Source organism: Galeopterus variegatus, unplaced genomic scaffold (assembly GCF_000696425.1).
Source record: "Galeopterus variegatus unplaced genomic scaffold, G_variegatus-3.0.2 Scaffold7380, whole genome shotgun sequence".
In the NCBI taxonomy this organism is placed as follows: Eukaryota; Metazoa; Chordata; class Mammalia; order Dermoptera; family Cynocephalidae; genus Galeopterus; species Galeopterus variegatus.
In genome coordinates, this window is record NW_007733491.1 from 172,107 (window position 1) to 188,872 (window position 16,766).

A 16,766-nucleotide genomic window follows, 5' to 3' on the forward strand; every position below is an offset into this window, starting at 1 on the left:
CCCCCCCCCCCCCCCCGACTCTTTGTCAAGGCAACAGCAGCAGCATCAGGGGACGGGGGACAGGGGGGGAGGGGACGGCAAGTGCACACCTTGCTCTTTCTCATGTATCCTTGGTTTAATATGGAATCCCCACATCTGCAATGCCTCATTCTGACTTTTCATTTAAGAGGCTTTAATGTTTCGTTTTTTTTCTAAAGCCAGAGCCTTTTCTGTATGGGATTATCATCAACAATTGTTTTACTTTATTAAACAATTGTTAAATCCCAGTGGTGGCTATAGCCCTGTTCCACACATTAAAAACTTCTGACTCCAGGGCTGGCCTGTTAGCTCAGTTGGTTAGAGTACTGCCTTGTAACACCACAGTCAAGGGTTCGGATCCCCATACCAGCCAGCCACCAAAAAAAATAAAAAATAAGAAAATCAAAAAATCAAAACATCTGACTCCAGACTTACCTTTTTGATGATTTAGGGCAAATGGCTGAAAATTTTTAGCATATTGTAATGCCTCACGCTGATTTGTAGTTCCACCCATTAACAAGCTAATAAAATAGAGTCTGTGTAGCTTAAATTCCAAGGAGCTGTTTTGGGCTATAAGCATTTCTCGGTTTGATACTGCCCACCTAAAGAAAAAGCAATAAAGATTTTAACAGTAATCAAGAGCACAAGTAAGGTGTGTTAAAAATTGTTTGAAACCTAGTAACGTGAAAAAGAGGTTTGGTCTGCCATCTTGTGGAAGTCTGTAGTAACATCAATCCCTAGGCAGAGACTTGTAAAGAAAGTGAACATAATACCTGCTACAACTAAAGAGGCCCCTCAGCCACTGGAAGAAAGAAAAAATATTAAGTTAGATGACAATTACATATTTAGTAAGGTTCTACATCAAATCAAAAACTACTTTAATGTGTCACATGATGCATATGGACTTGTACAAGACCCACTCTTTGAAGCAGGTGTCAGCCATGAGATTCATGACTAGATTGCCTAGATCCACTGTATTTTTCCTGTCAAACTGGCCTGTTTATACATAAATCAAAGATTCTGAAGGGGAATCATTATTTTTAAACTTTCATTAGCTGCAAGGTTTTGTGCTACTTACTTTGGGATTAAAAACTGTAAACACAGGTATTTCCCCTCAAGGTACTTTTAGTCTAATCAGGAAGATAAAGTACACAAATATCATATGGTTTATTTCACTATGTCAAAAGTATTTGTATAAACATAGTGTTTAATGAGGGAAAAAACAATACTCAGTTCTGAATGATCCAAAATATAGTGACTCAAACCTATATAGTTCAAACAGCTGGAATAACCCATCTAAGCTAGGACTACCAGGTCAAGTGAGCACTAAAGCAGAAAAGGATACCAGCCAGCTGTTAACATCAAATTTTGCAATGAAGTGATAAGGAAGGATTACTTTATTTCTCTAAACATATAATATAGATGATGTTGGTATCATATTCTTTAATTTCATCATTTGATAAATATTCCCCACCTAACCCAATTCACCAAAGACTACCAGAATCTGAACAGTGTTTGAATATAAAATCTGAGTTAACTCCACAAACTACAAGAGTAAAATGTTTCAAGTTATTCATAATGAATCAGTTATTTGGGATTGATTTCACAGAGCTGCACTTTTACTGGATCCTACCCTTCCCAAAAAGGGCTGCACATGCATACAAACATTCCAATTAACCTGCTGATGCAGCCACATATTAGAGTCAAATCATGAAGCTTCTCTGACCTCAAAGTAATTTTTAAAAATATTAATCATCTGGATCTTGAAAATATTTACTTAAATTTAAGTAAGCCTTGGATCTTTGCCTGGCACTAAGATGAATGCAGTCGCAACATCACATCCGGCAAACCTACAGACACCAACGAGGTTCTCCTGGAAGCTATCTTTTGTGAATGGCCACCACCAACCAACAGCACCCATAGTACTGTGGGTTTTTTTTGCAGAGTCTAGTCTGCCAGGCACCTTATGGGCTCCCAGTTCCAAGGAGTACATTTAAATCAGGTCATTTACCAAAAGTTTATTCTACCTCCTCACTCAAAAAAGCATGAGTGTGTTTCTTGCTAAAAGTAAAGAGAGGCAGTAAGCTTTTCTTTTTTCTATTTCTGATATGAGGTATGCATGCAAGAGTTTGTAAAGTCCAAGAAGGGAGTTTCTAAAAAAAGTAACTACAAATTTTAATAAAAGATGAAAGCCAATAGAAAAAAGATGAAGTCCAAAAGTAGGCAATTCACAAAAGAAAACCAATCTATCTCGTTTTCATAGAAAAGTGTTCATGATATAGTGTTAAAGGGGGGAAAATGTGATATGCATGTATGTGTGTGTCACATTTATTTATTTATACATATAAATAAAATAACTTTTAGTCTCCAGAATTTTTAACAGTAATGACTCCAGGAAAGGTGGATTTCAAGCATTATTTAGCAACTGCTACAGCATGGACTGTGACTAATCAGACCAGGGCACCAATGTAGACCAGCACCAGGGGGCTGAAACTACCGGGAAGACAGACCAATGAATACCAGCTGAACAGCAGTCCACATTACAGTGATTTCTGGAAGAGTTTATGCTGTCCTATATGTTTCAAGTTTTCTACAATGAACCTATGTTACCTTCATACCTACAAAGGGAATAACTTTTAAGCTAATGTAAAAGTACAAAATTTCTTAACTTCCTTTTTTCATGAAAGGGCCAATAGAGTAATTACAAACTACTTTTCCTAAAAGTTATTCAAGCTATGAATTATGAATTCAAGCTTTTCAAGCTATGAATACCTATCCTCCATTTAACTTGGAGAGGTATTTATTTAGACAACGTAATTTCTGCTTTACTAAAATATATTTTTACACATTCTCAAATTTTGCTATAAACGAGGCTATAAAATAATCAGAAAAAAACAGCATTGCTTAGTTCCTCCTCTCCCCGTTCCCTGCCCGCCCCCCCCCCCCCCGTGAATGAAATTTGTAAATATTGGAACTGTGCAAAGAGAGCAGCTACCCACAGGTTCACTACAGAAGACAAACAGGAGAGAAAAAACACAGGTATCTCAGAGATAAGAGGTACTTTATAAAGACAAGGAAGGCCCAGAGTGACAAAAATGAAGATGTAAAGTTTGAGGAACTGAGAAAGTCAGGGTGTCTATGGCCCATTATCACGAATGTTCAGAAAAGTAATACCCATTACACAAAGGAACTGGGAAGAAAGAAGGGGAGGACAACACAAAACCCAAATTCACAGAATACAAGCTTTCATATTAAAGTCTTATTCCTTTTCATCCTATTCTGAAACAATTTACTGCCTTCACTTAATTTCTGAATATTAAATCTCACAAGTCAAGGGATTTCTAAGCTTCTCTCTCCCTGGCAAAATGTCATTTTCTAAACTAAGGATGGTTTGTCTCATTTTTACCCCCTAGACAATTAAGCATTAAGGTGAAAACTTTGCCTGATAGGATCTCTCCCTCACATTCCCAGGACTGTACCCAGAAACCCACAATTGTTTTTTCTTGGCCATAGTTAACTAGCCAGATAAGCACAGGTTTTATTTAGTCATTCTCTGCAGCTGCCTCCTAGTAACAGAGTTAATCTATCTTTAACTCTTTTATGACCACATCACGATCTCACTCCTTTTGCTAAGTTCTTCATGGGTTTCCTTCCTTATAAATTATCATAACATCTGCCTTAACTCATCTTTGGAATCTGGATACAACTTTTATTTAAGTAAAATGTTTGCTTTTTTCTTTATCTGGGTGCAAGTTTCACGGCAGCATTCTCATCTACGCTAGCAGCTTCCTCAAATAGTTTAACATAAGTCAATTCATGACAACTTCTTAAACGATGAAACCATCTTTTACTGACAGTAATGTTCTTCTTCAATATTTTTCTAATTAACATTTTATTTCAATGAGGCAACTAACACGTTGGCCTGAATGTTAGCCAAACTGATCGGGATATATATATCGGGATATATATATATCGGGATATATAAATATATATATTTTTTTATCTATCTATCTATCTATCTATCTATCTATCTATCTATCTATCTATCTATCTATCTATCTATCTATCTATCTATCTATCTATCTATCTATCTATCTATCTATTTTGAGACCAACCGCACCGCGCTCAGCCAGTGAGCGCTGTGAGCGCACCGGTCATCCTTATATAGGATCCGAACCCGCAGCGGGAGCGCTGCTGCACTCCCAGCGCCGCACTCTCCCGAGTGCGCCACGGGCTCGGCCCGGGATTTATTTTTAATAGTATTCAATCCAAAGTAGAAGTAAATACTCTATTTACACCATAAGCATCTTTCTGCTCTAGCACAACTTAAACGAAAAGATGTTGACATGACTTCACTTTGGTTTTTCTAGGCACAGAACTTGTTCACCATGCCTTGTACCATCATTTCCTGTAGGCTCAGCTCTAGTCCTAGTTTTATTTTGCTATGGTCAGTTTCCGATCTTTCTAATCACATCTGATTTCACTTCCAGCAATACATCTTTGTTAACACGTCCTTCTTTCAATTATCCATTTTTCTAACATGGCACATGGTTTACCAGTGGAGATGAGGAGGTGACACCACACACTTGATGTCTTAGGGTGAAGTGAGTAGCAATGCATAGTGACCAAGCACTGATAGACCAGGAAAGAGGCAACGTGACTGGTCATGATCACGTTGTGCACCTGTTATTTATGTGGTGATTTGGGGATTAAAGAGCTAGCAGAGAATTTGTACTTTATACAATTACTCAGAGCTAATATATCATGGTAACTGAAATTTGAACCATGTTGTTGGAGGCCTTGTGTTATTTAACTAAATTGTGGTGAATGAAATTTGTAAATATTGGAACTGTGCAAAGAGAGCAGCTACCCACAGGTTCACTACAGAAGACAAACAGGAGAGAAAAAACACAGGTATCTCAGAGATAAGAGGTACTTTATAAAGACAAGGAAGGCCCAGAGTGACAAAAATGAAGATGTAAAGTTTGAGGAACTGAGAAAGTCAGGGTGTCTATGGCCCATTATCACGAACCCTCAAGAATCTGGAAAGAAAAAACGAGATCAGTTTTTTATTTCTCACGAAGATTGTTGGCCTTCCCCCTTTCTTTTTGGAGAGGAGGCAGGCTGGGCTGGAAAACCAAGAAGTTTACGCCAGGGGGGTAAATCGCACAACAGGGTAAAAAGTAGTGCTTGGCCAAGAGGATAAATGAGAGGCATTTGTCATGTTGCCTGAAGAGTTACAGGAGGAAAATAACAGGCTGGCCGAGAATGAAATGGAGATGGAGAGAGGTGCAGGCCAAAAAAACCACGCAAACATATTCAGATAACCTAATCCAGCAACTGGCGATTGCCATCGAGTGACATGTCCTGGCAATTTAAAGATAGCCCAGGAAGAAGACTTGTTCCCTCCATGAAATTACAAGCTGTGGTACTATCTACCAATGTAAGTGCTAGTTAATTTTTGCAAAAGTATAATCAAACACAAATTGAGTAGCTGAGAATAGGGTTGAAAAATTCAAGGCTCAGGCTTAATTACATTTTTTTTACAACTTTCCTAATAATCTCGCCATCCACAGAACTCAAGATATTCTTTATTTGATCCTCTCATATGGCTCATATCACAATGTATTTGATAGCATAGTTTCTGGTCTCTTAAGGGCTCTGTTTTGCTCACCTATTTTGACACTCATATGTATACATTCAAAGTAGGGAGTATTTGACTCTCCCAACAGGTGCACTTTATCACTAGCTGGTCCTCCTGCAATGTGAATTTGGGCAATCTGTTACATAATTCTCTAAAATCTATTTCCTTACTATGAAATGGGGGCACATCAAAGAGTTTGGGGCATTAAAGGAGAGGGCTAATTAAAGCATTGAACACAGAGACTGGCACAAATAGACATCCAATAATAAGCTATTCAATGTATGTTTACTGAATGTATGAACTAACAGCTCCTCAAAATCATATTTTTAATATGAAAATTATATTTAAATACAAGAGTTACTTGGGCGCTTCCATGTAATACTCAGAGCCACTTTGATTTTTACAGCACCAACCAACTTGGAATATGACTACATGTATGTATGTATTAATCGCCTTCAAAAACCTCTGAAGTTTTCTCAGCTAGAAGTTCTCATTGAATACTTAGGTATTTGATTCACTGAGCAGGAATAAGAAGACAGTCACAACCTTAATCTGATAACCAAATCCAAAGACTACAAAGCATATGAAACTACAAAGCACAAAACTGTAACTGGCACCAAAAACTTAACCCACTGCCTACAAAGCACTAGAAGCCGTATGACCAGAAGTAAGCCAAAAATCTAGATAATGAGATATTATGGAATGGGGTGCTGTATTCTGGATAATGGCATTTCCAGCAGAAAGCTTTCAATTTTTAACTTCTCAAAAAACAACCAACACTGTATCAACCAGCAAGCTAACTAAAAATTCAGTTAAATTATTAACTGTTCCATGATTTAAAAAAAAAATTCTGCTCCAAATCTCCAACATGGATCATTAAGAGCACGATCACCTTTGAAACTATTCCTTGTTTACTGAAACACTACAGACCAAAAAATGACAATAAGGTCACCAGTGTCACAATTATCTATATTCACTGCCACCGCATTCTCCTAATGAAGAGAACTTTTGGGCCTCTTCCATAAAGAGACCCCAAAACAATACTACTTACTTAGGTGACTAAGTCAGAAGCAACCCACATCTACACAATTATCCAACAGAAACAGCAGCATTAGTTATCGTAATTGTCAGGCCTCTGAAAAGACTCAGCACATTGTTAGCTTCATATTTAGAATGCCCATATCATATTCCAAACATAATTCAAACAAAATTTCACCTTTATAGTTAGCTATTCTCTCCCAGGAACCTAACTGACAGCATTCGTTTGTTTATTTCTCTCTCCTTGCAATTTTGCCAATCTGGATGGGAATCTATTTCTGGTTAACACTGGGGGAGGGGAAAGCCTCTTGCCAAGTACCACAGCACACTCCATTATAACCTTTTACAGCATTTTAAAAAACTCACAGACACCTTCTTTTTCTAGTCTCCCTTAGGGCCATACTCTCGGGGGCATAAAAGCTGAAGTTCAGGGGAATGAATGAATGACATTTATTTACTCCACAGGTATGGACTTGATGGGATGTTATTAGTAACATGAATCAAATACTTAAAAATTTCAGAGAATGGCAAACATGGCAAAAATTGAAGTTTGGCCAAAAAGTTAAGAATCCTATAACTCTGCTGTAGTCTCCTGGCTAGTTTGGCTCTTTGTGCTTTTGAACACTTAATCTTGGAGACAGTTTATTTAAATTTTTCCTTTCTTTTTAAGAAGATTCTTAATTTCTCTAGTCATGGCTTGCCCACTCATTTACAATACTGCTCAAGTCCTTGATGAGAATGCGTTCAGATAAAATTCATTCCTTCTCCTGAGGAATATCTAAAATCTTGAGACTTCCTATAAACTTTCACCAGCAAAAAAATGAAAAACAGACTGCAGAAAACAGCGTTATCAACCCAAATATTTTTTTTTTCTTCTGGCCTTTCTATTCCATTGTGTTATCTTCTTTTCTGTATCCTTCCCACTGGGCACCTCTACCCATTTTCAATTAGCTTCTCTTTAATAGAGGTACCCTTTCTCCAAGAGACTTAGCACAAAGGCACAGTGAATTAAAAATGTATTAATCAACTCTCTCATGTTCTGCCTTTTCAGAATTAAAACAGGAAGGGAGGAAAGAGGGAGCAGAATCAAACTCTGGAAAAAACAAATTCGATTTGTTCAAGCCTTGATTGCTCCTCTCCACTGACACATCTATCAGGGCCTTGTTTCCTCTGTGGTTCTATGAAGCTATCAAAAAGTGCCTGAATCAGGAAGAATGCCCACCTACAGGAAGCCACAACTAAGAACAAGACAGACACCAGAAACTGCTTAATCACTGTCACCCTCATTTCCAGTGATAGTCAAGGATCCACAACCTGGCAACTCTGCTTGCTTCCTGTTTCAGTTTCTAGAACTATTTCCTGCTTAGCACTATATCTTATTCATTGATACTACAATTTCTCTTAAGTCTAGCAAGCATTTTCTCACCCTTTGGACCACTGATTGAACATACCACCAAGAAACCACAATGGCAGCCTCACCTCACATTCCTCTGTGGTTTGGTTTCTATTTTTTCCCTATCCTCACCTAATTGCTAGCCTTGGAGATGGAGTCCTCCCATATTTCAGCAGCCTGTCTGATACTGTTTATGGCCTGTCCAATCTAAAACCTTTCTGTGCTCTAAACTAAGAAAATAATTTTTTTCTCCTCTTCTATGAAAAATTCTGTGACCTCTCTCTTTCCTTTTTTATAACCATTCAGCTGTTTTCTGTTCCCTTCTGAGATTCTACTGAGGCTTTTGCAAACAGAACTATGAAGTCTTTGGGGAAAAAAGGGCTACAAGGTTTCCCAGAGGCAGTGGCAAAATGCTCTCACAGGCCCTTGGAAATGATTTTGTGGTATAAGGTGGTCCCATATGTCAGTAGTGATCCCTTCAGTCTTAAGATTGCCCTTAGAGTCAAAGTCTGTCAGCCTAGGCCAGAAGTCTAAACCTCTGCCAGAATGAAGGTATGAGCATATCTAGAGAAGAGGAGACTCGACCTCACTCATGAGATAAATGCAAACTGAAAATATGAGATGGCTTTCTTCCCCTACCACGCACACCCATGAGACTTGCAAAAATTAGAGAAAACAAACACACACACACCACAGAGAGGAGAAAAATCACAAGGATGTGAAACAACCCCTGCTATTTGTGGTAGGACTTATATTTGGGGGCAACTTTAATGAAAATCAACTGTGGTAACAAGGATGTGAAACAACCCCTGCTATTTGTGGTAGGACTTATATTTGGGGGCAACTTTAATAGAAAGAAATTTGGCAAGGACAATCCAAATTTTAAATGCACTTCTTGGGGCGGGGGGGCTGGGGAGGGGCAGCTGGCCTGTATGGGGATCTGATTAAATGTACCTTGACCCAACATTCTAGGAATGTACCCTATAGACATAGTTGAGCAAGTGGAAAATAATGTGAGGGGCTGGTTGGTTAACTCAGATGGTTAGAACCTGGTGCTGATAACACCAAGGGGTCAAGGGTTCAATCCCTGTACTGGTTGACTGCCCCCTACCCCCACCGCCAAAAAAAGAAAGAAAATAATGTGCAATGGATATCTGATATTCACTGCCCCACCACTTATAAAGCCAAAGATCGGAAACTACATAATGTCTATCAATGGAAACTGGTTAAATAAGATTAGGGTATAATCCCTGAAACAGAACACTAAGCAGTCACTAAAAAATGGGATAGTTCTGTATGTTCTTATATAGAAAAAACTTTATTTCAAAGTTTTTCAAGTGAAAAAAGCAAGATGCTAAACTGTTGTACTATGCAACCATTTGTGTATTAAAAATGTAATAAACTGTTGTACTATGCAACCATTTGTGTATTAAAAATGTAATATACATAACACACACAAGCTTTTAAATGTATGGAACATCTCTGGAAGGTAAACTGTTGTACTATGCAACCATTAAAAATGTAATATACATAACACACACAAGCTTTTAAATGTATGGAACATCTCTGGAAGGATGCACAAGAAAAAGGTTAATGGTGACTACCTGTATGAAGAGAAATTGGGTGACTAGGAGGCAAGGGTGGGAAGATTTCTTTTTCACTGCATTTTAATTTTGTTGTCCCTTTTGATTTTGTTCCCTGTCCATGTATTACCTATAGGGATAATTAATGCTGACTCAAAATTCAAATATGGAGTTTTCATATAAAATAAAGTTTTAACAATGTAAACTTTTTAAAAAGGAGTTTGGCTAGTAATAGAAGCCTAAAAAAGGACTGACCAAGACAATCCAAGGACTATTTAGCGAAAAGGAGTCAGCCAACAAACGCTGAACTGCCCAACAGCTTTGCAAGGCTATCTCCATTGTGGAGATAATAGCATCAGGTATTTTAGCCTGAGAACATTAAACATTTTCTGGAACAATCCCCTCCTGTTCCAACTCCATGCTCAGCAAGTTCATATCAATCTGTGCTTTCCACATGTATCTGCCTGGCATAAGCTAGTCTCAGAGCCACTAATAATCCAAACTGTATATACAATTTACCAATTCAGATTTTTACAGTTTTTAAAAGCCCAGGCCTGTTCTCTCTTACTGTTATTAAAAAAAAAAAAAAAATTTTTTTTTTTTTTTAAAAACAGTAAGAGAGAACAGGCCTGGGCTTTTAAAAACTGTAAAAATCTGAATTGGTAAATTGTATATACAGTTTGGATTATTAGTGGCTCTGAGACTAGCTTATGCCAGGCAGATACATGTGGAAAGCACAGATTGATATGAACTTGCTGAGCATGGAGTTGGAACAGGAGGGGATTGTTCCAGAAAATGTTTAATGTAAGGCTAAAAGTAAAATCCACTAAGGTAATACTCTTTGAGACACCTTTAGGAAGGCAACCAACTGACTTCCCCTAACAGCACTTTCTTTCAAAATGTCAATTAATTGGTATAGCTACAAGGACAGTTTCTATTTTCCTAATATTTCCCTATCTCTTTGTATTAAGCTACTATTATTCTCTGTTGATACTAATTATTTTTGACTTTCCTTCTACCTGCCACATGAAGGAGGAGGACATGTTTGTTCTAAATTCTCCTTCAAACTCTTCCATCATTTACTGAATGCCTACTATGAAATATATGCGTTATTCTAGGTGCCAAGAGGAATTCAAAAAACATAAAAAAGTCTGAGTGAGGAGAAAAACAATCCGGATGAGGGAAAAAATCTGTACAAACTCAGAAAGGGCACGAACAAAGGAGGCAGGGTCCTGACAAGGTCTGTATACATAATTAGCTGTTGTTTACCACTTCTCTCTGCAATATCACCACTCTTTCCAGCCTTCTGTCCATTGCTGCAACTAAACAGCTAATATTCTGCAAGCTTCCTTCTCAGGTAGGCCTTCCATGGCCTCTATCCACATCAATTTTTTTGCCTCCTCAACCGCCTTGGTTGCCTGCAGGAACCACTGCAGTCCCTCGCCTTCCTCTTACCTGCGGGTAGCTTCATGATGCTTCTTTCCAGCATGGACAAGGAAGATGCTATGCAACTGCAGATATTTTCACCCTTGTATCTGAACCGGAATTGCCCAAACTGGTGTCCTCTATCTTTCAACTTTTGCTATAGTGAATAAAGTGAATTTTCTGTACCTAGCCCATAAAAAAGATACTTAGTAGATATTTGTTCTGCTTCCACCAGTAACAGGCAAGAATTAGAAAAGTTTGAGTTAACAAATTATCATTTTCCAAACTTATGTTCTGTAGAACTCCAATTTTGTGGGGTTTGATAAGTGCTATTTGGAACAAGGGTTCTTTGGTCAAATATGCATAGGGAACACTAGGTTATACAAAGTTAAATGAGTTAAATGGGTTTCTTTCCTGCAGGATTACTTATTAACCATTTAATAAGTTAAGTGAATCTCTTAGATGAAAGTATTAGGGGAATGTTAAATGAAGTATTTCTCATATAATCTTTTGATTCCACGTCCTTTTTTCACAGAGAATCTTCCAGGCCTTGATTCTTCTTCTTCTGTAAAATGAGTAACTTACCTCATAGTGTTATTATGAGGACTGAATAGGTTAAGAAATGTAAAATGCTCAGAACAATACTAGGCACACAATAGGCACTCAAGAAGAATCAACTATAATTACCACTACATTCCCCCATGCTGATATTTTACATGACAATATTCACAGAAAAGTAAAATGAGAACATTTTTGTTGTATAGTAATTCCCACTGTTACTACCAAGTGCATGGAACAAATGCCTCCCTTTGTCTGAGACTACAAATAATAGAAAACATTTACAGAAATAATTGATATACATCATATGGTTTTCAACAAGAAACATATCCTACAGAAAAAGCACAAAGTTAAAAGAGTCTTAAGAATTTTCTTAATTCCAAAAGGAAATCTTGAGCACTTTGAGGGATGAGACAGTTCAAATACTCAGCACAGTCACCGGTACACAGTAAGCACTTAATAAAAGCTTCATGAAAAATCTAAGAAACAAATGGATAAATTACCTTGAATAACAACTCAAATATCATTTCCAAATCACTATAAAACTGGAAAACCCATTACATTTTATATTTAGGCTCTCTCACTCTCCTTTATAGAAGGAGTGGTTGCCATATTTTGTTAAGAGTTTTTATAGGCACTTGGTTGAACTTATCTCCCAGGTGTGTCACACTCTAAAATCTACTAAAAACAAAATACACAAAGGTAATACCTGTAATGAATCTTACGAAGTGGTCCAATTTAAATGAGATCTTTCTTTAAATATAGAGTACCTACCTCATATTTTTAATTTATACAGAAATTTTATAATTTATAAATTTACACAGCAATCTCTCTCTACCTGTTCATCTGGGCTGGTTTTACAACTACGCAAAATTTTCTAAGAACTGAGAAATGATCATAAACAGAAACTAAACTATGAAGAATTAAATAGGTTAGTGTAAGAAAAAAATGTGCATTTTATAAAAGTCAGCACAGATCTTCCTATTTTTTTTTCCTGGTAATACTGATCTCAAATCTTTCCAGTTTTAAAATACCAGGATACTGAGGCTATAACCCCACAGCAATATCATGGCTTCTATCATCAAGTTTTTCTCCCCTTTACTTTATAAGTTATTTATTACAAATAACCTGGTAATCCTCACATTAAAAAATTTTAGGATAGTGGTGAGCAAACTATGGCACAGGCCAAATACAGTTTGCTGTCTGTTTTGTACAGCAGATGGCCAAGAATGGTGTTTTATATTTAAGGGTTGTAAAATAAAACAAAAAAGAATATGTGACAGAGATCCTATGTGGCCTGAAAAGCCTAAACTACTTATTACTTGGCCCTTTATGAAAAAGTTTGCCAGCACTGCTCTAGGACAATATTTATTACAGCTTACTCAGTCATTTCAGATAATTCATTTCAATGACAAATTCACAGTGAATCTTCAAAATCCAAGGAATTAAGAACAGATCCCCTTTATAACAATATTTGCTCTCTTCATGCATACCACTTAGTTCCAACACCCAATGAAATAACTTTTTAGAATGCTGGCACAGAACCCAGCACATTATGGAAGCTCAAATATCAAACTAGGACTGCTTGAACAATAGTGCTTCAGTTATAAGGCTAGTCCACACAGAGTGGTGGTATAGCCTGGATACAGCAAACCCTTTGCTCTCATGGGAGTTTAGACCAACTGATAAGTGAAATAAACTCTAAGCATTTTCTCATATTGCACATCCCCCATATTCACTGGCTAAAAGAAACAAAATAATTCTCTCTCGATTTCTCTGAAGTCTACCCCAGGTCAGATAAATAGATATCTAAGAATCGCTAATGTGTTTTCTAATTAAGTTTTACAGAGAGTTCTCTCAAAGCATTCAAAAGAAAACGAACTCAGTAACTCACTCCAGAGCCGGTCTCAGAACTCTGACTTTTAATGCTTCTAATATTCGATTTAACTCCACAAATGGTTCTTTCTGACTTGGGTCTACTGAAAGACCAGATTCCTAAAAAAACAGAAAGAATTTTTGTTAGCAATAATCATGGTAAAGACACAGTGGTAAAAGCATATTCTAAATTATAAAACATGGGGTAAACCATTAAAGATCATTTCCTTTTAACACTCATTTTATGGCAGACACTAATGACTGCCCGCTAGTACCATTCTTCCCCCTTATCCATTGTAGTAGAACCCACAAATTTCACCTGGGAACATGACAATACTGAATAAAGCTGGGTACTGCTCTGCAAGATGTAAGTTCTGGACAATGAAATATGAGCAAGCACTCTTTGCCCCTTCCTAGGATACAATGTATGGCTGCAGCTTTGGCTGCTATCCTGGAAGCATGAGGACAGGGGACACTTAGAAATAACAGGGCCGGGCCGGCCCGGTGGCGCACTGCTACAGTGCGCTGCTTGGGAAGTGCGGCGGCGCTCCCGCCGAGGGTTCAGATCCCACATACAGACCGGTTCCCGCTCACTGGCTGAGCGAGGTGCGGCCGCAGCACCGAGGGTTGTGATCCCGTTGCCGGTCCTGGTCTGGTACGGGCGCAACACTGAGGGTTGCGATCCGTTGCCGGACACGAAAAAAGACAAAAAGGAAAAAAAAAAAAAAAGAAATAACAGGGCCACAAGGAGCACAGGTCCCTAAGAGCTTCATGGAGCAGAACTACCATATATGCTGTGAGAGTCTTACTACCTCCTACTTCTGTGCATGAAAAATAAAATTCATTTTTGTTTAAGCCGTTGTTATTCTGGGTTTTTGTTACTGGAAAACAAATGTAACCCTTAATGACACAATTTACTGCAGGAAATTTATAGGGACACGCACACGCACACATACACACACACACTCTCTCTCTCTCTCTCTCTCTCTCTCTCTCTCTCTCCCTCCCTGTAAGGTAAGAAAAGACCTAAGTTATCATTTATCTGAATTGTTTAAAACAGATCTCTCTCTCCCTCCCTGTAAGGTAAGAAAAGACCTAAGTTATCATTTATCTGAATTGTTTAAAACAGAAAAGCCTTAGATTAGAGGTTCGGTTTATAGAGTGGCTTTAAATTATTTAATCCTTTCAGTCTCTCATTTTTCAAAACTGAAAACACAATAGCAAATGGTGGCTTAGAACAGAATTTGGAGACACATGAATTGGGGACTGATTCCCAGTTTCTTCACAAAGAACCTGCATGGCCTTGGACATGTTATCTACTTCTGCAGTCCTCAGATTTCTCATCTGTAGAATGGAAACAGTAACTTCTACTTCAGGGGGTTGCAGTGAGAAATAAAGGCAGGGATTGGCTTGAGGTAAACATTCAATATGTGGCAGCTGCTACTATTATGACTATGTAGTATTAGCAAACTGTTCTGAGATCCCTAAACTCATGTCTAATAGAAATAAAATACAAACACTGCTCACCTGAAGTATATTTTAGTTTGAAATTCATTTAATAAACAAAATTTTTTAAACTGAGCTAGATGAGAAGAACAAACATTAATGTTTTTGTCCCTTTATTCTTCTCTGCTATACTAATTTTCCCTATCAAAAGAGGAAATGGATAAAGTACTATCCCTTCAGATCCCCTTGATTCATGACCTGAGCCAACCTTCTGGGGCAGGAACAAGCAAAGAACAATTCAGATAACAAGTTCTAGGACAATAATTTCACCCTTTACCAAAAAAAAAAAAATTTCCTAGTAAAATGAGGTCATCCCTGATAACAGAAATATTTTAAAATTTTATCTATAGCTAGCAAAAGATTCAAAACCCTACTCTGCAAATAATGCAGACTCTAAGGAGGAGTTCCCTTGTTCCTTTTTCATATCCTCCCAACTGGCACACAGTTACCTGGCAGAGCTCCTCGGCTACATCCAGCATTCCTTGTCGGAAGAAGTGCTCCACCATCACCTCATTGAGAAGCCTTTGGCTATCTGCCTGCCAGCAGCCATCTATTCCCACACTGCTAATGTCAGAATCAAAATTCTGGAAGAAAAAGGAAAAAAAAGGAATTATGAATAGATTATTCTCACCCTACCTAACACAGAGAATGGTATTCATTTCACTCTGATATATTCCCAATAAATACCTAATTCCAAAATATCAATAGTATATCACAGGAAGGAATTTTCCCACTGCTCCTTTCTATAACTTGTCACTCTCACAGATTATTGCTGGAAGAGTAAATAAGTACACTTCAAAAGAGCATTTTGGAAATATATATAGATTTAATAATAATTTCTGTGAATAAACTAAAATCAAGTGAATAAATTGACTTCTAGGCATTACATTGTAGCAATATTTTCAGAGCTTACTCAATGCAGCATTGTCTGTAATAGGGAGGGGGAAAAAGGGAGAAAACAAATATGCCCATCGACATAGGATTAGCTAAATAATCCATGGCACATCCCAACAACTGCAGTACTGAGGTCAGGGTTGTGGCGGATGGCCAGGTGGTTAAAAGAGCGATTTATATACTCTTGGGCTTGCCTTTGAGCTGTGCGTGCATGGGTTTGACTCTAAACAGCATACACTGACTTTGAAAACTGAACTAGCAAATAGACCTAGTTCTCAGGACCCAGATTGGCTACTGGGTGGTACACAGACAGACAAATGTGAATAGCTGTAATGGGTTTGGAAACAAAACTGACATTAAAACTACAACTGAGAGAAGACTGGTCAGAACTTGTGGCCTGAACCCAATGGTTGACCGCCTGTTAAAGCAAAAATATCAACATACTCCACAGAATTTAAACAAGGCCCAGAGGACCATAACATAACATTCAAAATATCCAGGATACAATGCAAAATTATTTGGCATATAAAGAACCAAGAAAATGTCAATTCTCATTGGAAAAGATGACCGACAGACACCAATGCTAAGATGACAAAGATCATTAAAGACTTTAGAGAAGTCATTACAAAAATGCTCCAAGAATAAGAGCAAATACTCTGGAGACAAGAGACAGGCACACTTAGGAAAGAAACAGAAGATACAGTTACTAAAATTAAAAACTCACTGGAGGGACTCAATAGCAGAATGGAAGCAGCAGTGCAAAAAGTCAGTGAAGATCAACAGGAAGTATCCAATCTGGCCAACAAAAAAAGATTGGGGGGAAATAAAAGGA

General features: G+C 37.7%; 1 protein-coding gene across 1 annotated transcript in view; it reads right to left on the bottom strand.

Annotated features, from left to right (window-relative positions):
• The window catches only part of RMND5A (required for meiotic nuclear division 5 homolog A (S. cerevisiae)), a gene marked incomplete at its 5' end in the record, with an annotated part of 26,380 nt that extends 10,756 nt beyond the window's left edge, over window positions 1–15,624 (bottom strand). Inside the window, 3 exons of the mRNA XM_008591900.1 lie at window positions 454–620; window positions 13,554–13,654; window positions 15,490–15,624. Coding sequence (XP_008590122.1) covers window positions 454–620; window positions 13,554–13,654; window positions 15,490–15,624 — 403 coding nt within the window. The remainder of the gene's footprint in view (window positions 1–453; window positions 621–13,553; window positions 13,655–15,489) is intronic.
• Window positions 15,625–16,766: the final 1,142 nt, after the last annotated feature.